The sequence below is a fragment of the Lepidochelys olivacea genome (assembly GCF_965140295.1).
Source record: "Lepidochelys olivacea isolate rLepOli2 genome assembly, chromosome: 21".
Taxonomy (NCBI): Eukaryota; Metazoa; Chordata; order Testudines; family Cheloniidae; genus Lepidochelys; species Lepidochelys olivacea.
Window position 1 is genome coordinate 6,619,522 of NC_140431.1, and position 24,764 is coordinate 6,644,285.

The 24,764-nt window shown below is 51.0% G+C and overlaps 1 protein-coding gene across 1 annotated transcript in view; it reads right to left on the reverse strand.

The window, feature by feature from the left end:
- Window positions 1-24,764, reverse strand: part of CDK18 (cyclin dependent kinase 18) — a 75,823-nt gene that overhangs the window by 9,869 nt on the left and 41,190 nt on the right. Inside the window, exons 3-15 of the mRNA XM_084611056.1 lie at window positions 14,716-14,861; window positions 14,359-14,484; window positions 11,673-11,729; window positions 10,414-10,528; window positions 9,325-9,419; window positions 8,271-8,333; window positions 6,091-6,214; window positions 5,473-5,593; window positions 4,931-5,028; window positions 4,081-4,186; window positions 3,494-3,536; window positions 2,332-2,422; window positions 795-872 (exon numbers count right to left, since the gene is read on the reverse strand). Coding sequence (XP_084467182.1) covers window positions 795-872; window positions 2,332-2,422; window positions 3,494-3,536; window positions 4,081-4,186; window positions 4,931-5,028; window positions 5,473-5,593; window positions 6,091-6,214; window positions 8,271-8,333; window positions 9,325-9,419; window positions 10,414-10,528; window positions 11,673-11,729; window positions 14,359-14,484; window positions 14,716-14,861 — 1,263 coding nt within the window. The remainder of the gene's footprint in view (window positions 1-794; window positions 873-2,331; window positions 2,423-3,493; window positions 3,537-4,080; window positions 4,187-4,930; window positions 5,029-5,472; window positions 5,594-6,090; window positions 6,215-8,270; window positions 8,334-9,324; window positions 9,420-10,413; window positions 10,529-11,672; window positions 11,730-14,358; window positions 14,485-14,715; window positions 14,862-24,764) is intronic.

The window sequence follows — 24,764 nt, forward strand, 5'->3', positions numbered from 1 at the left end:
GCTAAAACCAGCGGTGTAGCCGTGGTGGCAGGACGGGCTAGCCGCCCCAGTACGTACCTACGGTTTCAGACAGGACTGGGCCCTAAGCTAATAGCGCCCCCTGCTGCCCATGTGGCTGAAGCACAGGTACGTCTGCCCGAGCTGGGACTCACCCCTCCCACTCCAGTGTGGGCAAAGCCTTGTCGTCTCACGGGGCCGCCCACAGGGGAGGGACTAGCTCTTGTGGGGAAAGCACAGCACTGACTCTGGAGACCTGGGGCCTGATTCAGCTCTCACTCACACTGGTGTCAATCTGCAGTAACTCTGCAGCCGATCGTGGTGTAAAACTGGTGTAAGCGAGAGGAGGAGCGGGCCCTTGAATTCTAGACCCACAGACCCAATGGGCCTGGGCACCTGCTGCCTGGCACCTCATGTTGTTATTCATGCTAGAGGGAAGTGGGTGTGAAACACAGCCACTGGTGAGGGCTCAGGGTTCTGACCTGGCAGTGTTTTACACCGGGGAGTAAATGACTCCCAAAGATGCAATGCAGTGGAGAATTAGGTTCACTGTGTGACCTTGGACAAGTTCCCTCTCTGTGCCTCAGTTTCCCCCATTTGTAAAGCAGGGATAGGACACTATCTCCCTCTTGGGGGGCTGTGCGGCTAATTGCACATGTGCTTGTTCTGCGCTTTGGGATCCTCAGATGGAAGGTGCTGCCGGAGAGCATGGTACCTTCCAGCTCTGAGCATTTCTAGAGTGCCTCTCCCCCCACGGGGCCCAGATTAGGGCTCTGTGCCCCGCTGCAGCGTCCTACCTGACTGCTGAAAGGCTGAACCTCGGTAGCCAGGGTCCTTTTGAAGCTGTATTTCTTTCAGAGAGAAGATGGAGGCATCTGGGTGAAGGGAAAGAGAGAAGTTGAGAGTTAATGCAACTAGCTGGATGAGCTACGATCTGAGCTTCCTCATCAACAGGAAGCCAAACACCAATGAACCCTCAGAGCTTCTCCCATGGTGCTGACTCTGCGGCTCCCATGAATTCTCCATTTTGTCATGCCCAGATCCCCCACCCCACAGCACCCACAGGCCCAGAATTCCCCTGCCCCGATAGTGCCCAGAGTCCCCAGATCCCTCACACTGTGGTGTCCCTGGACCCACAATTCCCCTCCCTAATATGCCACAGCTTCAAGCCGCCTGAGTACCTGGCTCCCTTTCTCTAATCGGGCACAGAGCCACGGAATGGGGCTCTCTAAAGAGCCGTGCTTAAGCACAATCCTTCGGGTGTTAATAAGGCTCTGCCTTTGCCTGTTAGGCCTACCGCCTGCTGTGGGGCAGGACGACTCAGCAGCTTCTCGTTCACACAGGAGCGGTGCCCCGTGCGCTCTGTCCTGATCGGCTTGGAACTGGGCAGCTAATGGGAATGTTTCCTGTGGGAATTTTTCACAGGAAAAATGCTCATTTGAAGTTTTCCCATAGGAAACCACAGTTTTCCCACGGGAAACATTTCAGAAATAAAGGAAGTGAGAAAACCTGCGAAACTCCCACTTTCTGACTGTCTTCCAACTTGTGCCAGTTGGAAAAGAGTCAGAAAGGGTTGAAAGTGTCTCTAACACTCTGAAAGGAACGCTCTTCTTGACCTTCTCCCTGGTTTTGTCAGGGGGAAAAGCAGGTTCCTCACACTAGCAACATGAACAATTTCAAAAATACTAAAAAATCCTCTTCCCCCACCAGATATTTTTCATTTAGAAACTTTTTCAGACAATGAAAAACACTGTCAAAACAGAGATTTTTTCCACAAAAAAATTCATTTTTGATGAAACCTGGTTCTTTACCAGCTCCCCTCAGCACCTTCCCCGGGCCCTGATGTGAGACGTGCTCCCTGCCTGCCTAGTGCAGGACTGAGCCCGAATGCGGGGACGAGGGAGCCTAGATACATAGCCTGGCTGGGCCCAGTGCCCATGGGTGCAGCATAGCCAAAGCACTAGACTGGAACTAGGAGACCTGGGTCCTCTTCTTGGTTCTGCCACGGGCCTGCTTGGGCAAGAAACTTCCTCTCTGTGTGCCTTGGTTTCCCTATCTGTACAAAGGGGATAACAATCCTGACCTTCTTTGTAAAGTGCTCTGAACCTACTAAGTATTGTTATTATTACGTGTCCGAATCTAGCTTAATACCGACGAGGGGACTTCACAGAGGCGCACGACTCAGACCACGGGGTTTTTCAGCAATGGGCAGGCGGGGGGAGGCTGTGCTACTTCCCAAAGGGTGTCAGTAAGAAATGTAACAACTGGCTGGGCAGCCCCTGAAGTGCTGTGTCCTGCCCTTGGACAGCCCAACAGGATAATCTGTGTGCTCACTGTCAGGGAGGAGCTGGACTCGGTCCCCCAGCGCCTTGAAGTAAGGGTGTCGCAGGGCCTCTTCGGCGGAGATCCGGCATTTGGCTTCGTACTGTAAAAACCACAGAAAACGGCGTGTGGGGCGACATAAGCTCTGAGTGTGTGCGTGAACGATGACATAGGCAGTGTGGGTGTGTGCAGGTGTTTATCTGTGCTCTGTGTGTGTCACCACATAGAGTGTGTGTGTTTGCGTGTTAGGTTCTGTGGGAGAAGAGAAGACAGGGAAGGGAAGGTGGAGACAAGCTCCCCAATTTTCAATCAGGGCCCCTAGGTAGGGTGTCCAAATCCCATGCTGGGGCACCTACGTGGGCATTGGGGAGTAATGCCGTGATGGAAATGGCATTCGTTTCTGGTCAGCAGCAGCTGCAGGGCAGCATTGTGTTTCTGGGCAAATCCAGGAAAGTGGAACCAGGAACTTGGCAGCAGAGAAAAGGTGAGCGACCAGATAATGCAGGTGAGATGCTGGGTTGGAGTTCGGGAGTTCCACTGACTTTAAATACAGGGACAAATGGGCTCGTCTCTAAAAGCTAAAGGGAAGGTAATGACAAGGGCTCTGATCAAGGAGGACATGAACCAGGAGAAGAAGGTAGAAGGGCTTGTCCAGCCACAGAGGAGAGTTCATGAGAGTTTCTGAGTGAACTCAGGGCAGTTAGCGGGTTGAAGTAATGGGAGTGGGTTGGTACTAAGCTCTACTGAGACCTTGGTGTTAGGGTCAGAGAAATGGCTTAGTTGGATCCATAACCCCTTGCCACTGCTCTATGGCATGAGGGCCTGATCCAGTGCCCAGGAAGCTCTCTAGAGGACTCCAAAGGCCGCATGATCAGACACGAACATGCCTTCGTCAAGGCGGACGGTAGCAGGACATATCCCAGTTGGCTCCTCCGATAGAAGCCCCTCCCTGTGTGCTTCCCAATGAAAAGCCTTGATCCCAAGTTAGCATCAGATCGGCTGTTGTGTGTGCAGTGTTCCCAGCTGCAGCTGGCCAGGCCCCATGTCCCAGCCCCCACGAAGAGAAGGACGATGATAGGTAGCCAGGAAGGAAGACAGCAGCCCCGGAGCCCCATGGTGGCAGGTCCACCCAAGACACCCCCCTGCAGTCTGGCTGGATGGTCAGGCCACTTACCAGGAGGAGGCTCATCAGCAAGTCGATCCCTTCTGTGTCCAGCCTGAGAAAAGAAGGAGACTGTAACCACACCCCAGAGACTCTACACTGCTCAGGATCTCACTGCAGGGCGGTGAGAGCACAATGGGGGACAGTGCCTTGCCCTGCACATCTGGTGGGCGGGGTTCCAAGTCTTAATTGGCACCCCTTATAGAGTGACCAGACGTCCCAGTATTATCAGGACCGTCCCGATATTAGGAGCTTTGTCTTGTATAGGACCCTATTAGCCCCCTATTATTCACACTTGCTATCTGGTGTGGTGGCAGTCTCAGCAGAAAGGATGGAATAAGCCCGGCAGATGGGTACTTATCTGCGAGCCCCTGGAGGGGCATCCTTCCAGGGCAAGTTGTTTGCACATTAGCAGGGCACAGTGGAGGAGGCCTGCTCTGGTGCTGGCTTCACCCGCACCTGTTCTGGAGATTGGCGGAGATCCTTAACATCCAGGGCTATCAGTCCAGCCCCTACCCCAACACTCATTGCCCTAGTCTCCCATTTGTGAATAGCCTGAAACCACAGTGCAAGTGTGGGTCTCTGCTCAAGGGAGATACCTGGGTGCATGATTTATCAAGGGCTGGGCTTGGTACCGGGTGAAATGATAACCCTTAAACTCCTCGTTGGATGTGATTCCAGGCCAGGAGTCTTCTGTAGGGGTGCCTGGGGGAGAAAGGCAGGTTTACACACATCACCCTGTGCATGGGCTATGGAAAGTTGCTCTTAACGACACTAGATGACACTAGAGAGAATAGCTCCCTGTGGAAAAGCCCCACTGTCTCTAGTAAAAAACAATGGCTATTCTATAGGTGGTGTGAACCATCCTCTGGAACTGAATAGAGAATTCTCTCTCTGTTATCAAATTCTACAAGAAGATTATAAAACCTTATAGAAAGGATCTGATTCTCCAGTACAATGGTTCGCAACCTTTCCAGACTACTGTACCCCTTTCAGTCTGATTTGTCTTGTGTATCCCAAGTTTCACCTCAATTAAAAACTACTCGCTTACAAAATCAGACATAAAAACACAAAAGTGTCACAGCACATTGGATCTGAAACATTGCTGACTTTCTCATTTTTAACATATTGTACTTACAGTTCAGTGGGCAGTACATAGAGCAGTAGAAACAAGTCATTGTCTGCATGAAATGTTAGTGTGTGCTGACTTCACTAGCACTTTTTATGTAGCCTGTTGTAAAACTTGGCAAATATTTAGATGAATTGATGTACCCCCTGGAAGACCTCTGCCTACCCTGGTTGAGAACCACTGCTCTCATAAATCCTACCAGATTTACAGGATGGGAGTTAAAGGCCAGCCTAGCAGCACCAGGGAGGTTACAGTTTTCCCTCTCTGCTTAGCCAGCCACCCCCCTCTCGTGGAGACAAGGGAGAATGCAGAAGACTCACCAAGAAGCTTGAAGATTAAATGGAGCTCTTCTTTCACAGTGGAGCCTGGGAACATGGGCCGTCCTGTGACCATTTCGTAGTGTATGCAGCCCACACCCCTAAAGGAGCAGCAGAGACACTGGAATTAGAGATGGGAAAGCCGTCCTAGTCCGTCCCTGCCCTGTGTCCAACGTAGCCTGGTTTCTTCCAGTTCCAGCCCTTGGATGAGTCTCCCACCAGTTCCCTTGGAAGAGACATCAGTACCCAGAGCTACCACACTATTATTACAGCTAACCATGCACACAGCGCCGCACGTGTTCACGTGACACAGCGCCCCTGCTCCAAAGAGCTTGTGCCCTCCGAGATGCAGGACACGGCACAGAAACCGAAGCAGGCGGCAGCCCAGTGTTATTGTTGAACATTATTTAACTGGGCAGCAGGGTGCCCGGTGCTGTACAGACACACGGAGGACAATGAATTCCCCTGCCCTGAGAGCTTGGAATCTTAATGTGGGACTCTGATGGAGCCGTCCCACCCCGCCCTGCATGCAGATGCCAGCTCACCACATATCGATGGGTGTGGAGTACACAGTCGATCCCAGCAGGACATCGGGGGGCCGATACCACAGAGTGACCACCTCGTTGGAATATGTTTTCGTGGGGATTGATTTGGCTCTGGCTAGACCTAGGGACGAAAGGGATGTTAGCAAGACGGCTCCTGTTGTGTTTTGCGGCAGCAGTGCGCCCATCCCAGGGAGCTGCACGGCCAGGTTTGCAAAACAATTCAGCTCCCATCTAGGCACCTAAATGCAGCAAGACAGATTTGGAGCTGCCCGTCTGACAATCTGGCCCACTGCATTTAGGAGCTTAAATGGGAGCTATTAGGTGCTGAAGCCGTGTTCCCAGAGGAGTCCTGCCCCCCTGCATTCCCAGACCAAGCCCGGCCCCTAACCTGTGCGCCTCAGAGGACAGGCACCAAGCTGAAACCTAGCTAAGTGAGCAAGCAGTTTCCATACAGAGGTGACCAAAGCACCAGCTTGAGAAGTGCAAGCAAGCTTGTGGCTGGGGCTGCCCCTGCCCGATGCTGCTCTGCAGCTCCAGGGATTGCATAACCGCTGTTGTCTGCACAGCCCGAACCTGGTCCAACCCAGGCCAGTGCTGTTCTCTCTCTGCCCTACTCACCGAAGTCAGCCAGCTTTAGCTCTCCCCTTTCGTTGATGAGCAGGTTCTGCGGTTTGAGGTCTCGATGCAGGATCTTGCTCTTGTGGCAGTAGGACAGGCCGCGGAGCAGCTGAAACAGGAAAATCTTGGGGGGAGGGGAGCAGAAGGGGTGAGAGCAGAGGGAAAGCAGGGTTTGGCATGTTGTTCAGCACGGAGCAGGGACAAGCAGAACCTGCAATGGGCTTGGGATCCTTCAGTGTGGATATAAATGCGAGCTGTAACAGTAATGATCACTAGCTGTAACAGGGAATAAAAATCACAGTGGACAGCTCTGGATTGATTTCAGACTTTGTACAGGTGCCACCCCTGGATGGAGCAATGTGCAAAGCCAGCACTGATGCGTCTCCAGCCTGGAGCACAAGAATAAGGGCCAGATTCACACCCACGCTAAGGCCCCTTTACACCAATGTGGCAGCGTACAGAGGCCTTAACATGGCTGCAGATTACACTGACTTTTAAATTACATTCATGTCCACTGTAAGGCCCCTCTACACAGCCAGGGCCTCTTTACACAGTCTGGCCTTCAGTGTGTCAATGCAAATCTGACCCGACGAATACATCTCCACTGCGTGGCCATGAGTCTCAGGGCCTGGCTCGACAGACTCAGACACGAGCTAAAAGTAGCCTCAGAGCTGTTCCGGCTCAGCCTGGGGCTCGGCCTCTCCCCTCCTCCGGCTTCGGAGCCCACGCTCCAGCCCGAGCCAGAACCGATACCTGGCTGCTTTTAACTCTGTAGCAGGAGCCCCGTGAACCCAAGTCTGCACACCCAAGCTCTGAGACTCATGGCCAGGGCCTTTTTTTTTTTTTGGCAGCATAGCATGAGATCCTCTCTCTCTTTGACTCATTGGCAGAGCTTGCAAAGACCGGGCGCTCCACTGGATGAAAAGCGTTTTGAGAGCTACTGATGAAAAGCACTCGGTAAGAGCTGGGTATAATTATTATGATCATTATTATTGATGGTATTTCTGTGTTTGTCTGGAACTTCCCTCTGCCACATGCAACCAATTCCAAACGTTCAGGGAATGTTCTAGGCATCCAGGGGCAGAACTTTACCGATTTTAGGGAAAACTGGAAGGGGGGAAATGAGGGATGCACAGCAACCCGGACATCTGTTTAGCGCGGCCACAGCTTCAAGCACCTCTGCAATTGTTTACAGATTAAATAACTGAATTGATGGCCCCTCCTGTTGCTGCCCAGCATAACAATAGCCCTGCTCATCCTCCCAAGACAGTCTAACATGCTGACATCCTGAATAACTTCCCTCCCAGACAAAATTCAATGGTGGTGAGGAATGGGAGGCCCACACCTTTCCTGGTGGGAGGAGGGAAACCAGGGGACCTGATATGGTGGGGGATACACAGAGCCCTGAGGTGGGAATGTGAGGAAGGGGCGCAGACAGAGTCCATAACATGGGTGGGGGGAAGAATGGGGAACTCTGGTATGGTGGAGGGGACATGTGGGGCACACAGAACTCCTGGTGGGGGGAGATGAAGGAGTAGATGCAGGGAGGCCCTGAAATAGAGGGGACTGGAGGGATGCAAGGAGCTCTTGGGGTGTTCAGTCAGCTCGGTCTCCAGAAGTTATGAAGTGTGCCCTCCCTCCCCCCAGTGTAGCTGCATTCTGTCCTTAATTAAGTCAGTTTCCTCATTTGCCACCAGACTAACACCAAACACCCCACTCTGCTAGGAACTGGACAAGGGGCGGAGTGTCTGTCTCGGGAACTTTCTAAAATCCGTTGACAAGGTCCTGCAGTAAGATGCTAGGAAGGAAATGAAATCGCCCTCGGATGAACGGTAATACAGACAACTAGTAAAACTACTGATTAATGGTTGAGGAAAGGGGATGAACAGCGTTTACAGATGACACCAACTTATTCAGGTTAGTCCAGGCCAGAGAAAATGGTGAGGAACTTCAGAGGGTCTAACAATGCTAAGTGAATGGGCAGTGCGATGGCAGATTAATTCACTGTTGAGAAGAACATGATAATGCACACTGGATCGTCTGAATAATCTGAGTGTGAATGTCTGAGTCCCCAACGACTGCAATGCGGCTTGCTTCAGTTCCCTGGGTCTTCAACATGGCCACCATAGAGCATCCCCTGAGAGTTTGTAAACCCCTTCCACAAGATAGTGGTCTCGTACCTTCACGTTGTGCATATTCATCAGGTTCCCGCAGTTATCCAGATATTGCTTTAGGTCACTGTCCTGCAACAACAAGCACATCCCGAAGGAACCTTCTAAGTGACCATGAATAACCATGTGCCCAGCAAGTTACTGACAACACATGGCGATGGTCAAGCTGAGCCTGGTAAGTGAGGTTTAACAAGGGCTGGGTGGCTAAATCTCACAGATAATTTTAACACGCCCTGAAACCTTTTTCACAGATTTACAGAGGTTATGGTCAGAAAGAACCATTACGATCATCCCAAACCCTCCCCCAAGTGGCTAGGGGGAATGGGTGGAGATGGAGGGCTAGGAAAACTTTGCCTCCCTCATTTCCTATACAAGTGAACAGGCTTGATACAGCAATCTCTGGGTGAAATTCTATGGCCCACGTTACACAGGAGCTCAGAGCAGACAATTGTTATTAGAAGTGAATAAATATTTTGTTAATTAAAAAAAACTGAGTGAAATCTCTGACTGCACATATTGAAGAGACCAGGCCTATCTATCAAATGTTAATATTGTGTGGGTGTTGTAATGATGCTCACTCTGCAATGTGGTAACTCCCTGGTTGGTACACAGGGCGATCTGATGTTTATATTCCTGCATAATGTCTCTTTAAACAAAATCTCATTGTTGTAATGTTGATTGTTTTGTATCTGATATTTACATGGCAAGGATTTATAAACCCTTCTATATACTTCTAAATAAACAGATAGTAATGTAAAAAAAATCAGGGAAATAGCTGATGAAATTACTGTGAAATGTTCCCTTTTTTGACCTATTACAAAGCAGGTCAGGGAATTCTCGAAGTCTGGAAATTTTCAGAATTTTGAAAAACAAAAAAATGTTGTTCCCCGTGATTCTCTCTGCTATTTTTTCTCTTTTGTTGCAACCAGCAGTTCTCATCATTCCATGAACCATTCCTGTGTCTGGAAGGAGCCCCCACCCCTCCCTCAGCAGGAGAAAAGCTGGGTGTCCAGACTGCCCCAGCACAAGACCAAGTGCCCAGGCAAGCAGCCCATGGACTCACCAGGTACTCAAAGACAAGGGTGAGGGAGCGCTCCGTGTGGATGAAATCATGGAGGGTCACAATGTTTGCATGTTTCAGGTTCTTCAGCAGGGAAACTGCAAGGCAAGAAGAAGATAGCGTTAGCCATGAGGACCCATTGGCGGCAAACTTTGTCATGAGGGGTGGCAACCTGCCCAGGCAGGGCTGATGGGTCCCAACATCTGTTCCTCCTGGACCGGGTCAGTGTTTTGCAGATGGAAGAGTCAGTCCTTCAGGACTGAGTGGGTTTGGATTGGCTGGCTGAGCTGCCCATCAAGCCCTAAGGGAAGTCTGATTTGCTACTAACTTTCTATTGCAGGCAGCGTTCTCCTTTTCACACAGTCATGGGGGGCTCTCCGGAAGCGGCCGGCATGTCCCAGCAGCTCCTGACCTAGGTGGAGGGGCCAGGGGGCTCTGCGTGCTGTCCTTGCTTGCAGGCACTGCCCCTGCAGCTCCCATTGGCTGCAGTTCCCAACCAATGGGAGCTGTGGAGCAGGAGCTCATGGCAGGGGCAGCGCGTGGAGCCCCCTGGCATTCCCTCCCACTGGAGCTGCAGGGACACATGGAGTTGGGTAGGGAGCCTGCCAGCCCTGCCAACCCTCCCTGCCCGAGCACCAGCAGGGTGAGACCGCCCGGCCCCCATTCCCAGGACCAGCGGGGGTCCTGGACCGCGTGCCACCTCCGGGACCACCCCCAGCACCAGGGGCGTCCCCAGACCACCCCCCAGACCACCTGCAGCCCCTTTGCTCAATATTTAGTCAGGGGTATATAGTACAAGTTATGGACAGGTCACAGGCTGTGAATTTTTGTTTACTGCTCATGACCTGTCCAGGACTTTTACTAAAAACACCTGTGACTAAAACATAGCCTTAATTATGGGCTCATTTGAATCATAGAAATGTCAGGTTGGAAGGGATCTTGAGAAGGCATCAAGTTTAGCCCCATGCACTGAGGCAGCGCCATCTGGTAAGCAGATATAAATTGCTACCCTTTATACTCACGAGTTCCAGAACTGTGGTCCATCTCTGTGTGTGTTGCCTTTTAGCACAAAAAGCATCTACTGCCCCTTACCCTCCCTTATAGCTGTGCAGGGTGCTCCTTCTTCATGCTCCAGGCGGATCTCCTTCAGAGCGACCAGGTTCCCAGTTAGCTTGCTGCGCCCCTTGAAGACAGTGGCATAGGTGCCCTGTGGGAAAGGGACAGAGAAATGCAGCTCATGAACTCACACTTGGATGGCATGTGAGCAGGGCTGCTAAGGGGAGCACCTGACACCCTGCATGTACCACAAACCAATGTCCATGGGAGCCTTTTATCTTTGGATGGAAGGGATTGAAAAACAAGGGCAGGATAATTTTACAACCACTGGTGACATTGGTAGCAATGCAACTGTGCACACTGGCTAAATCCCTCTCCAGTGGCTGGTTAACGTAGAACGTAATAACCTACTACTGCTACCATCTAATGGAGCTGCTCCTTTAACTCAAGTGGGAGAGACCTATGCTGTCGATCCCGGCTGACGAAAGGTGGTCAGGATTGTTACATACAGTAAGATATTCATAGGACTCAATGTCATACTTTGGTAACCCAGTGGATCAGGTGGTAATTTCCCCTCCTGTAAATATAGTATTACCTTGCACAATTTAACACCTTTTGTAAACCCAGAGTTTTGGGAGGGGAGTCTATGTTTTGGGCTTAAACCTTGAAGGCCAGATTTTCAAGGCTGGAGCTCAGAAGGCAACCTCTTAATTTGTCAGCATGGAAAATACAATCCTGCATTTAGAGTAGCCATCTAAGCAACCAGATAACCTTTTGCCTGTTTAACCAAGGGCTTTGTGGGTGCATCTTAGGCACCATTCTTTGAAAATGGCCCTTTAAGAGTTTAGTTTGAGAGGGTGGGAATGATCTACTGGCACGAGAACAATCCTGGGTAGCATGAACATCTGAGTTCTACACTGATTCCCTCTGTAGCCTTAGGCAAATCACTTAACCTCTCTGCCACTGTAAAATGAGAACACCACTTAACTACCCAAGACAGGGGGCGGGGCAGGGTTGTACAGAGTGTTTGTAAATTGCTTTGAAGATAAAAAGCCTGATCCAAAGTCCCTGAAAGTCAACTTCAAGATTCCTGTCAGCTTCAATGGTCTTTCGACTGGGCCCAAAAGAACTCTGCAAGTGCTACGTTTGAGTATTTCTTGTTACTTTTAACTCACACTGGGCCAGGACCAAACTCCCATATGCTGAGGAAGTTTGGCTGTGGGTCTGTCCTTTGCAGCTTGGGCTCTGTTCTTAACTTCATCTACAATGTTGAGTTGATTTCACGTTCTCCTTACCTCCCCCAGTTTTTCCAATTTAACATAGGTTTCCAGCTTCCCAAATCCAATGTCCGACTGCAAAGAAAAGGGAAGAACATCAGCAGGAAATATCCTTCCCGAGGAAAGATTAGCCCTGCGGCTGAAGGTCACATCAAGGAGGCTGGGCAGTATGAGCTTTGGGGGGAGATAAATCAAGGCAGGTAGCAGTTCTAGATACACAATGTTTATTGCTATCTGCAGGGGAGAGCAGCCAGGCAGCCAATCAATCACAGAGAAACCACAACTGACTGGTTGCTTAAAAGAAACAAATGATACCTGCTTTCTCCTTCCATGGAACTATGACGCAAGCTATTAACTTCATCACTGCGCTAAGTGTCTTCTTCTGCAAAATGACTGTGGCTTGAAATATTGCCCTCCACTGCTCCTATCGCTACGATTCCATGATCATTCTGTCCATCTGTCCCTTCCTCACCCGTCAGCCTGGTATTTGAGCAGTTAAGTCTGAATTTAAACATGAGTTGTTTTTTTTTTAATGCAGTGATGCCGCTTTCATCAAAGACACCTACCCTAGGATCACATCAAGTAGGCAGCCCCTTCCTTGTGCTAAAAGTCAATTCCTACATATCTGATCTTCAGTAGAATGCCATTCCTTGATCACAGATACTTTTCAAACCAACCAGGAAAGAGACATTTCCTATTTGCAATGGTCACTCTTTCAAGTTATACTGAGAGACACACTATCATAGACACAACCACGGCAAGGGTAGTCTTGCGGTTAAGGCACTGGATGGAGACTCGGGAGACCTGGGTTGAGTTCCTACCACAGACTCTCTGTGTGACCGTCAGCAAGTCTGTTAACCTCTCTGTGCCTCAGTTTCCCAATGGGAAAATGACACCGCCTTTGTCTATTTAGATTTTAAACTTTTTGGGGGAGGGACTATCTCTGAGGCGTGGTCTACATTATAACATTAAGTCGACCTAACTACATTGCTCAGGGCTGTGAAAAATTTCGCTCCCCATGCGATGTGGCTAAGCCAATCTAAGCCCCAGTGTACATACTGCTAGGTCGACGAAAGAATCCCATGGATAGGTGTTCCTGTGACATAACTAGCATGTCTCTCTCACACACCCGGTACGTGTTTACGTACAGGACAGTCACAAACACAACTCTTATCTCAGGGAAGTTCAGTGGGTTTCCACTTTTTGATATGTACCATAATAATCACTACAACACATGCCATATACATCTCTCCATCAGTAGGCGGTCCTAGAGAGACAGCTGTCACTCGACAGGGAGTTTTGGAACAGTGCAGTCACCATCCACGGAGCAGAGAAATAGTTTGTCATCGTCTCCCAGAATAAAGAACATCATGGTCGTCTGATTGGAGTTGGACAGGAAAATGGTGGGTGAATTTTAAACCGGTGGCAAGTCCTGGAGACTATTCATCTACGGGCTGCAGCAGGGACACAATCCCCCTTACAAGTGGGATCCAGGAGGAACCGACCTACTACAGAACGGAGGTCAGTCTCTCTGGCTTCTCTGCCATTTTCCCTGCATTTTCCTCCCCGCATTTTCCAATCAGCACCCTTTCCATCCACTCATTTTACACAAGCCACCAAAACACAGAGGAGGGAAACTTACAGTCTAGCTGCTGACACGAGGTGGGTTTGAACTAGGGACTTGTGAGGTCAATGGTGTCAGTAGCCTCACTACCACTCCCCTGACCAATCTGCCTCCCACAGGAGCAGCGACATCAGTCTATTTTGCACAGTTGGTGGACCTAATACCGTGACTGTTGGAATGTGAGGGAGGCTGGACATGATCTGACAGCCTACGAATGGCACACTGCCACGTGGAGAGTTTTACAGAAACACTCATTATTCATTGACAGGATTATTAATATTTATAGCACACTCGCTTCACCCAGGTATATGTTATTCAATAGACACAAGAGACTGCACAAGTAGGTGTGTGCTGTCAGTACACCAGCTTACACCATTCTTCCCACTTGGGGCTAGATATCTGTCCAAGGCTTGCCAAGGCCTTGGACCCAGTGACTGGGCAACACTGAGTGTTCCTGGTGCCTAGGAAGCATGCTGGCATATTCGTAAATAAGGCGCCGTGTTGTAGTCATCATGCATGCTAATGCTGTGCTATACAGAAAGTGAAACTCCGAAATTAGTACGAAGACTAATTCATTATTTTCCAGCGTTCGCATTTTAACGAGAAGCGGCGGCCGCCAGCAGGTGCTTCTTAAATGCCAAGTGGCTTTCAGTCCCCATCCTTTCAAAGAATCAAACCTTAGTGTGGGCACGTGGGAGTGTACGAATGTGAGGGGCAGGCGTGGGGAGTTACACAGCTGGGTGTGGGCACATGTGGCGCAGGGGATTTGCACTGCACATGGACATGGGATTTGCACACATAGGTGCGAGCATGTGCATGGTGAGGATTGACGCAAGTGTAGGCATGAGTGTGTGATGGTTTACGCTTGTGGTTGTGTGCAATAGCGATTTACTTGCATCAGTGTGTACACGTGGAGATGTGCACATGTGGGAACGTGGGTGGATGGGCATTCACATGGGAATTTGCACACGAGTGCATGAGGATTTAAACACATAGCAGCGAGCAGTGGGATATGTGCACAGTGTGGTGGGCCTGACACAATTCCCCCCAGACCCAGACCCCCTGAGCTGAGGGACTCACGAGGGAAGCCCGTCGAGACATCCTGCTGAAGGTCTTGGGGAACTCTGGATTGTCCATCTGCAGCTTGTGCAGGAACTCCGGGGGCAGACGGATGTCCACAGGCAGGGAGAGCCGCTTGCTGACATCCTGCAGACAGGGCCAGCACAGAGTTAGTGTCTAAAGCACCTGACACAGCTGAGAATCTTAAGCAGACATTCAGGGAGCAGTGCCTGACAGCCACTCACCTCAGCCTACATACTCCCCATGCCCCCCACCCCACGTCCTAGACAACTGCCTCCCACCTATGAGAACCACGGAGCTCCTCTCCATGCACCTCCTCCTCCCCCCACCACAGGTGCAGCCCCACCCAGGACTTGCCTCCATGGAGAAGCGGCGCTGGTTGCTCCTTCGGTAGCGCACAGCTTTCGGGGACTGGCCTTCCACCTCCGAGGGGGAAATGGAGGTTGGCTCTGCCCGGAAACCTCTGCCCAGGTGGCCCAGCTGCAGGTGCCCTTGTGCCAGGTCTGATGAGAGAGGAAGCAGAGACAGAGTGGATAGACTGGATGGCACCAAAAGGCCACTATTAATCAATACAAGGGACAATCACATTCCACTGATGAGTCTGAGTACAGGATGGGGAGCGAGGTGACTCCTGGACACTGATCCGTGCCCTAACACCAACCCCCTCTGTGGCCTTGGGCAAGTCCCTTCACCTTTTTGCAGCTCAGGTTTCCCTTCCAAAACACTGGGCCAACACTGCTACATCCCCGGGGGAGCTTGCAGGAGCTAATGTGTGTTTGCAAAGTGAATAGAAGTGCTAAGGATTTCTACTAACTATAGCACCTCTGCTGTTACAACTGAGGTGGTGCCTAGGGGCCCCAGTCAGGGAGCAGGGCTCCACTGTGCTAGGCACTGTATACACATGGATTGAAAAGACTGTTCCCTGCCCCACAGAGCTTGCAGTCTCAGGGGCAGGCTGTGATAGCCTTTCAGTACTAATTGCTAGTGCTTTACTCCCATTGTACAGATGAGGAGAACTGAAGCCCTGGGAGACGAAGTGACTTGCCCGAGGTCCTGCAGCAGGCCACTGGCAGAGCTAGGAATAGAACTGTGGTCTCCTGAGTCCCAGTCCAGTGCTTTATGCGGGAGGAAACACTACTTAGCACCCTACCCTACATGGAGCACCACCTGCTTCAACGAGGCCTACTCCTCACCACGAGCAAGGCTCTCTCTCTCTGGCGCTGAGCAGCTTCGGCTCATGTCACAAGCAGTACTGTCATCATTATTCACTCCCAGGGACCTGAACGATTCTGAGCAAAGGACCTATGGGATTAAAGGGGGGCAGACAGAGTGTCCTTTACTGCACAATAAAACCAGCAGACTCCCGAGGAAGGTACGAGTTCCCCAGCCCCAGCCCGTTACGTCTCAGCAGATTACGTAGTCCTGGGAAATGGTCCTAAAACACAGCAGCCCTCTTGAAGGCTGAAGAGATTCCGAATAATAACCCTTCTCTTAGGATTACAAGTCTGAAGCATCATCAAGTCCCAGGCGCCATGAAAGAAGCAGGAAATCAGAACAAAATAAGCCACAAAGCTCCCTCAGGACTCCAGTTTTAGGCTTGCACTTAATTCCTCCTTGGTCTGCAATTAATGTCTGGTTGCTAGGAAGCTCTGGAGCGCAGGGACCCAGACCCTGGCTCAGTAAAACATTTAACGAGTTCAACACAGGTCACCAGAATCCCTGTGAGATGGATTCTCCAAATTCGCAGGGGCATTATTTCCAAGAGAGCCATTCAAAACAAGGCCTCTGCTAATTAGATGTTTCTGAATGAAGTTTGGCTATTTAAAGAGGAGTCAAAACTGTCCTGCGAGGATTAGTGGAAGAAATTTGACTCCCTTACAAAAGACTTTCAGCAGACACATGACAATGTCTTCAGGCCCTTCCACAGTGAGGGCATGGATACAACACAAGGCGACTGCCTTTGGCACAGACAGCCTTTCACACAAGCCAGTCATTGATACAGAACTCAGCTCGCTGAGGAAACAGAGAGAGGGAGAAGAGAGGGGAAGAAAGGTCTGCACATTAGGTGACAGAGTTGATAGGAGAGTCGGACAGAGAGATACCAGGGTTCTATTCCCTGCTCTGTCCTTGACCTGCTGTGTGACCAATTCCCTCTCTGGGCCTCTGCATCCCCCCTACGCTTTGTTTACTTGGAGTGTACTGTCTTTGGGGCAGGGGCTGTCTCTCACTACGTGCATGTACAGCCCCTAACACAATGGGTCCCTGACCTCAGTTCGAGTCCCTAGGTTCTACTGTCATACAATTAACAATAGTAACTTCCCACCAGCGTGAGTAATGGGTGCACAAGCCAGCCACAGGGATTGTCACCTTTAGCAAGAAGGAGCTGCAAGTGAGCTTGGCATTTTAACAGATCAAGAAGAACAAAGAGGCCAGAAATGGGGGACCTGCTGTTCAAGCGTAAATGCCCTCTTCACAGACACAGCTTCCTTTCTGACCCGGTTCTTGAACTCCTCCAGCAGCCCAGCCCAAGCTCTCTAGCTGTTTAAGGATCCATTTCTTTCAGCCCAGGAAAATATTACAGCCCACAGCCTGTGACATGGACCCATGCCCCCCTTCGCTGGAAAAAGCTAGTGAAGAACAACTGTGCCCACTACTAATGGAAACAGTCAGAGTCTCCTTCAGAGAGACACACCTCCCAAACCCCTTGAAAAATGCCATAGTTGGCTCAATCCTCCAGAAGCCATCACACAACCCTGAAGATCTCTCGAACTACCCTCCCGTCACCCACCTCCCATTCCTAGGCAAAATAACTGAGCAAGTAGTAATCATCGAACTCCAGCAGCATGCAACGTCAGCCATGAACCTAGATGTCTCCCCATCAGAAGCCAGGGCACAGCCGAGACAGTTCTGGTGGCACTAGAAGACAACCTTCTTGTGGTCATGGACCATGGAGGTGAGATCCCAATGCTCGCAACGCTGGACCTCTCTGCAGCCTCTGACACAGTGGAGCACAAGATACTGCTAACCTGTCTACATGACATGGCAGGAACAAGGACGCCAACTGTTCTTTGGCAGCAGAGCTCAGAGAGGGGTGACAGGTGACTGCTGCCACCAGAGACTTCACTACTGCTACTGATTTTACCTGGCAGGCGCCCAGATACTACAGGTACGGGTGGCAGCATAAAACCAACGAAACAGATCCATCCATCAACCTCCTTAACAACATTTTCCGGGGCCCAGACACACTGCCTTGGCCACTGTTAAAGCCTTTGTGGATGGGGCTTAGTTACATCACTCTGGAATAGGCTCAAGGGTTGGTTTCAACAACAGTTATAAAAAAAAAAAAAAAAAAAAGACCGTGTCCCAAGCTCACCCTGCTTTCTTGGGGTTTTCCCTTATTCTTAAGAACAAAGCACATCCCTCAGCCCAAGCTTCCTCCTGAGGTTAGCCCTTCCTTTGTTTTTCGCCCTGCAGGGCCTCTGTCCCTTCCCTACTTCTCTCTGCTTTATGAGAGAGACACTCCAAGGTTTTTGTATTCCTTGGTTGAAGCTAGTAGGACCCACCTGGTCTGGCTGCTCGTGTGAATCAGCAGAAGAGCTCTGCGTTTCTATGCAGGGATCTACTGCCCTCTGACAGTTATCCTTAAGAGCCATTAGTGAATTTCACACCAGGGTTCAAATTCCAAACATCCTCACGTTGAGATCTGAGGTTTCAGCCTGGGCTCACCATTAATACTGATTATTATTACACTGCAATTTACCCTCTGCACAGGATAAACTGTTGACGCGACAAACACCAGGGTCAGTGCTGTGGGGGGTGGGATGAAGGGGCATGGCCATTAAGAGCACAGAGCACCACAGCATTAGGAAAATGCTATACATCAAGAGCAGGCACTGGCAAGCTGCTCCCTTCCCTGGGAGCTCCACTGGTTGTTTGCAGCATGAGTCAGGGAGACATCTCATGACCTGCCATGGTGTATCAGCCACAAGATCCCTCCCCTGTGAGCCCGGGGAACTAGGAGTGTCCGGAAAGTGTCCTGGCATGCAAAGATGCCCTAACTCCCCTTAATATCTTCTTGCTGCTGCCACTGCTGCTGGGGGGCTGCATGTCACCACAGCGGCCCTCTAGCATGGTGCCAAGTGGTACTGAATCACAAATGTTTCTGCAGGGGCCCGGGTTCCACCAAACCGCTCCCTGTGTCTCCACAGGCTGAAGGCAGCTAGCTGCTCCAGGCTGAGAGTGTCTTGTCAACGGAAGTCATTGGAAAGCATTTGCCTGGCAAGCATTTTGTAATGCAGATGGAACAGGTCCACAACCACTATGCTACTGCAGTGTAAGGAGACTGTGGGCTTTCTCTCTCTCTGTTGTGCTGCATGACAGGGAAGCTTCACCTGCCAAGGAGTTCTCTGTACCAAGGGATATGGTAAATTGTCCATCGCTTGCAGTTTACATCGAGATTGAATGCCTTGTTTAAAGAGATGCCCCACGTCAACCACAAGTTACTGGTCCAGACGCAGGAATTACCAGGTGAAATTCTCTGGCCTGTGTTATGTAGGAGGTCAGGCTAGATAATCAGAACAGTCCCTTCTGGCCTTAACATCTAGCAATCTGTAGTCCACAGAAACAGAGCTGGGCCCAAACCCAATGGGGCTCTACCTAAACCCCCTCCCCCGATCTGAATGTGTGGCTTGCTCCTAGTACTAGAATGGGCCAAACTAGCACCCCAAATCCAAATGACCTGACGTTAGGAGAAGTTAAGCTTCAGATTCAGGTTTTGATTCTGACCATAGCCAAAGTTGGAAGGAACAGGGGGGAGTTCAGATCTGGGTTCTAGTTCAGGACCCTCTGTATTAAACCTATTAACTGCTGAATCCACCGGGGATGTAACACTCGAAGTAACAGTGCCCACCCATACATAATAACTCAGCAAGAGAAGGCTAAATGTCAGCAGGAGAGTTCCTGACCAAAATACACTCGGCTCAGCTGCCCAGGGCACGTCCCTCGGCCATCCTCCTGCTGAGACACCGTTAGCCGAGAGCTGCACAGAAACAGCCCTCTGCTATTTCTAACGTGGCTTTCACTGCATTGACTTCAATCTACTTGGACAGCTCACCGCTGGGTATCAGCAAGAGAGCTACATTCGGAGGGCACTAATCAGAGCAGGGCACAGCCAAGGCTGGCTTCACTAGCCCATCTCCCGGATGAGATGCAGCAGATGAACGACCCGAAGAGAGGATGGTTTTGGGCAAATGTGGTTCCCTGCCACTGTCACTGGTGTAATAAGGGTGCCCAAGGGTTCAAGGGATTCTCGGCTCTTGTCTGGCCTCTGTCTGTTAGGATTCCTAATCAGAACCCACCATGAGGTGTGGAAGCACCTGAAGTGGTGCTGATTTGCATAAGTCTACTCAGGGGGATGAAGGTACCAAGAGACCCTTCCTCCCAAGTCCATTCAGAGGGACTTGGTTTCCATCTCACGCCCGAGTCCTTGCAAGTGAAGGGGACTGTCCCAGAAGGAAGCAGCCGGACCATTGTTGCATTCAGACTGTGGGGCCAGGAGGCTGCCTTAATCCAGCTCTGTTGTAGGATCCGCACGAATGCATGCCTGGGCAGTGGGCACCTGGCCACAGAGACACCACAGGTCATCAGCCAGGCTTGGGCCTGGGCTCTGAACACCTGGGCCCTACTGTTTCAGTTAAAAGAGAACTCCTGTTTCGGTCAGCAAGCGGCAGATCGCATTTGTCAGGGTACGTCTATACTGCAGTAAAACACCCGTGGCTGGCCTGTGTTAGCTGATGCAGGCTCATTGCGGGGATATAAAATTGCAGTGTAGACATCTGGGCTTGGGTTTAAGCCCAGAGCTCGGGCTCTGGCCCGACCATCTACATTGCAGTTTTATAGCTCTGCAACCGGAGCCCCACAAGCCTGAGCCAGCTGACATAGGCTAGCTCTGGGTGCTTTACAGCAGTGCAGACATACATTTAGAGTCCCCGGGGCAGTCACTGAGGCAGGGGTGTTGAACATATGGCTTGCAGGTCGGACCTAACCTGCGCAATGTATCTATGTGGCCTGTGTGACGTACTCAGGTTCTCCAGGATCCAGGTAAGTTTCTATCCCCCATGGTTGAGAAGAAAACCTTCCAAATGAGAAGCGAGTGTAAAGTGACACACTGAAATCTGCCTGAGTCTGCAGATACCTGATACAACAGCTCTCTGGTGTGTGAGCTGCCCAGTTCCCCACTGATTTCACTGGAGTGACAACTCTAAAGCTCACTACAATGTCAACAGGAACTACTTCCCGGCTGGTCATTCAAGCAGAAGGAATGAGAAAGAAGGTGGGAGGGTGGGAAAGCCATGGGAAGGTGTGAATTGCAGCACGGAAGGAAGGACACGGAAAAGGAAGAGCAGAGAAGACTCACAGAGACAGGGGAAGAGGGAGAGAAAGAGAGAAAAGAGGATGGGGAAGGAAGAGAGCCGACTGCAGGAGCATTGGGCTAAAAGGGAGCAGATTTTGTCCTGGGGAGGGGCTGCACGTGACGGCAAAGGACAGCGTCCTTTAAAATGCGGTTACTTCATCAAGGCTGCATTCGCCCCTTGCTCTCTGCGCAAACCGCCCACTGAAATTAGCGTGGGATCTGCCACGGATTGAGCCAAGTGTGATGACCTGGATCTGAATCTCAGCCCGCAGACCCTGCAATGAAGGCTGGAATCTGGCCCTCTCCAAATGCCCCTGGGCTAGACAAAGTGGGTCACATGCACGCAGCCACTCCCTCCACCCCAAGGTGCCTGTGCAGCGTGGAAGTGAACTGCAGCCATAGGGAAAGGGGACGCTCCAACAGGGACATTTGCGGGCTCACCGCCCTGCCTGGGTGTTGGTTGAAGATGATGTCAGGCTCTGGGTGAGTGAAAGCCAGGGCCGGTTTGATTCCGCTCTGCTTTTCATGTGGATTACAGCAGGCCCCGACATCCGGAGAATAATGAGGCTACCTAGGATATCAAAGCAAATTAAAGCGAGATGGCAGACACTGCAGCTGCCTTAGACGAGTCTCTCTCTCTCTTTTTATAAATACATTTAAACATTGCCTCTGCCAAAACAAGCTTTGATCTCCCGGGGAAAGGGGCCAAAACCCTCCACTGCTTGCTTGAGTTACAACTTTTAATTACCTCGCTAAGTGTGAACTCTCCTCTTAAATCTCCATTAAGCTTGCAAGGCTGAGCCCCACTCAGATCTTGGATCATTCAGCCTCTTTCCACCCTCGATACATTGTTTCTTGGGAGGCAAGGCAAAGCAAAGGCCAGGTTTGCCTCTGATTAATGCCACTGCAAATCAGGAGTGACTCTGGATTTGCAACCAGAATGACAAGGCTTTCAGCCACGTGGGTAGCTGCGCTGTGCTAACCATGATTCTGACTTACACCAGTGCGGCATGATTTGTGCACAGTAAAAACCTGGGCCTGATTCCGTCCTGCTTTATATCTTGTGTTTCCATTTACAATGCAATGTGGGGTAAAGCCTGGTAGCCCGGTACACTCACTTTGCACTGTTGTACCTCACTGCACCAGGTGTAGGACAATGGGGAATCAGGCTCCCAGTGCAAACAAAATCCCACTAAAAGAACAGGAGTACTTGTGGCACCTTAGAGACTAACAAATTTTATTAATAATAAATTTGTTAGTCTCTAAGGTGCCACAAGTCCTCCTGTTCTTTTTGCGGATACAGACTAACACGGCTGCTACGCTGAAACCTGTCAAAATCCCACTGCGATTAACTTCCAGGGGTAAGTAGCTGGAGAGGGAGAGAGCCGCCTAGCCACAGCCCTGTGTATAGCACTTAGCATTTTACAAATGTTAACTCAGCCTCACAACCCCACTGTGTATCACGCACATTGGATAGAGAGGGAAACTGGGGCACAGAGAGGTAAAGGGGCATGCCCAAGGGCACACAAGAAGTCAAGAGTCAAAGCTAGGATTGGAAGCAAGGAGTTCCTGGCCGCCACTCTGCTCCAGCCAGTGGGCTACATCATGCAGCACATGGATGCACGAACTGTTTCCTAGACTCCTTCCAGCCCCTCACCCCCATTTTCCCTCCCTTGCTTTTTTAACAACAGATAAATATTTTGCAACTGCATGCTCCTAAGCCGCTGAGGAAACAGGATTTGCTGCAGACATGGGGCCTTTGCAGCTGAGGGCTCCTGAGGGTCAGATACAAGCTGGCACCGAGACAGAGAGAAGGGGGGGTGTCTCCTCTCTGAATCCTCATCTGAGCCACAAAGGTATCAGCTTGGCTGCATGGTGGCTTAAGGAGGATAGGAGTCTACAAGCAGCTGAAGTGTGCAAGGGCCACACAGAAGGGAATTATTTAATGTGGTACAAAGGGGTTTAAAGCAGCCGGATTTTTAGACATGCTGAGCACCTCCAAATCCGATAAAAGCCAATGGGAGATGCAGGGGCACAGCACCTCTGAAAACAAGGTCAACAATAACAGGGAGGACTCTGAGGAAAAAGGGGAAGCTTAAGTTGAATAGCAGGAACAGCTTCCAGAGGGTGAGATCTCCTAGCCCGGGCAAGCCCATTGCTTGGGACACTGAATCTAGACTGGACAATGCACAAGGAACACAATGGGGGCAGGTTATCCCATAACTACAGGGTTCTCGCACCTTCCTCTACGGCAGCTGGTGCTGGCAACTGTCAGAGACAAGAGGCTGGGCGGGATGGACTCTAGGAGTTGCTGTGTTCCTATGAACACTGTGGGGCGTGGAGTGCATAACCCGATGGGTCTCTTCCACCTCTGAGTTCCATGACTGGGGGTGCCTGGAATGTCAAAGCCCCCGATATGGGAGTGAAGCAGCACCAGCATCAGGACAGAGACGTTTCAGGTGCAGCTTCTGCAGGGCACAGAGGACTCACTATCTCATCATGCGTATATACCCAACTGCCCCCTCCCCTCCAGACTGTGAAATTCCCCGGGAACCACTGTACCTAGCCAGGGAGCTGTTTGCTTTTAGTTCTTGCCTCATCAGCCTCCGTGCGCAGCCTGAGCGAGGGAGAGAGACACTGGGATTTCATTTCCCATCACACAGGGCATGGTCCTGGGAGAATTTCACCCCAGGCAAGGAGGACCCTTCTGCCCCAAGGCTAAGGGTAGCCCAGCTCTGTCTGGGCTACTGACTGTACTGAGAAAGAGCCCCTTGGCATCTTTCTGCCCCGGCATTTCATTAAATATCAGGGGTTCAAGCCTCAGCTATAGCTCACATTGGGAAGCAATGTGCCTCTAAGCCACTCTCTGTCTCCTCTGCTCCTGGGGCGGGGGCTGGGGGCCAAACTGGGCCAAGTGAGGCCTGCTCCAGTTTACATTAGCTGGGATGGTCTGCTAGGGACCACTCTGCTGGATGGGGATGGACGGCGTGCACTGCACTCTGGCTTCTGTCACAGCCCCTCCAGCCCCCAGATGGGCCTGATACACCTCCAGTGCCAGGAGGAGTTGGCGTAAAGCTGGCTACACCGGCTGTACACCAGGCAAAGAATCCCCCATGCCAGCCCTTCAGGGCAGCTTGCGGGTCACACCAAGTGACCTTTAAGGGCCCTATGTTGCTTTTCACACCCTTGTTTTTGTTCTCTTCGGCCTTTCCCACAGCTGCTCTAGCAGGGCAGCAATGTTAGAAGCGCTCACACAGCCAGAGCATGGGTGTTTTTAATGGCTATAGGGCCAGGTTTCCCAAAGAGCTCAGGGCCAGACTTCCCAGGACTTAGCACCCACAGCTGGGGCTGGATTTTCCAAACAACTGGGCTCTCATTTAGGCCCCTAAATCAGAGCCAGATTCCCAAGCACTCAGCACGCCCGTTGCTTTCCTTACGATGCTCATGGCTGGATTTTCACAAGAGCTCAGCATCTAACTCACACCCAATGCGCTGAGTGCTTTTGAAAATCAGGCCCACGTCGCCTAACATCGCTCAGGGCCAGTCCAGGCAATAGGGAGGCAAAGCTGTTAGCAGCCTGTCTACACAAGTGCTATCCAGCTGTAAGCCCTAGTCCCCTGCAGGCTGCCATACGTGGGTCTCTCTTTGGTTGTTGAGTGAGTGGGCAGGTGCCTGGTGGTGGTGGTGGCCTGCTATAAAGGAGGTCAGAGCAGTTGATCTTGTGGTCCCCTCTGGCTTTAAACTCTCTGGGTATGTCTACACTGCAATACAAGCCCTGCGGCACTGAGTCTCAGAGCTTGGGTCAATTGATAAGTGATATGGCTCATAATAAAGGAAAACACCAGCGCTGAGATGGTAACACCCCCCCTTTAGGCTGCAGCATTCATTGGTTAAGTGACAGGTTATTGGGGGGGCCCCCCGCCCCCCACAGGATTTGCCATTCTACCTCTGTGTCTATCAGTTCCAATAACCTGCTGTCAGCAGCGGCCGAGGC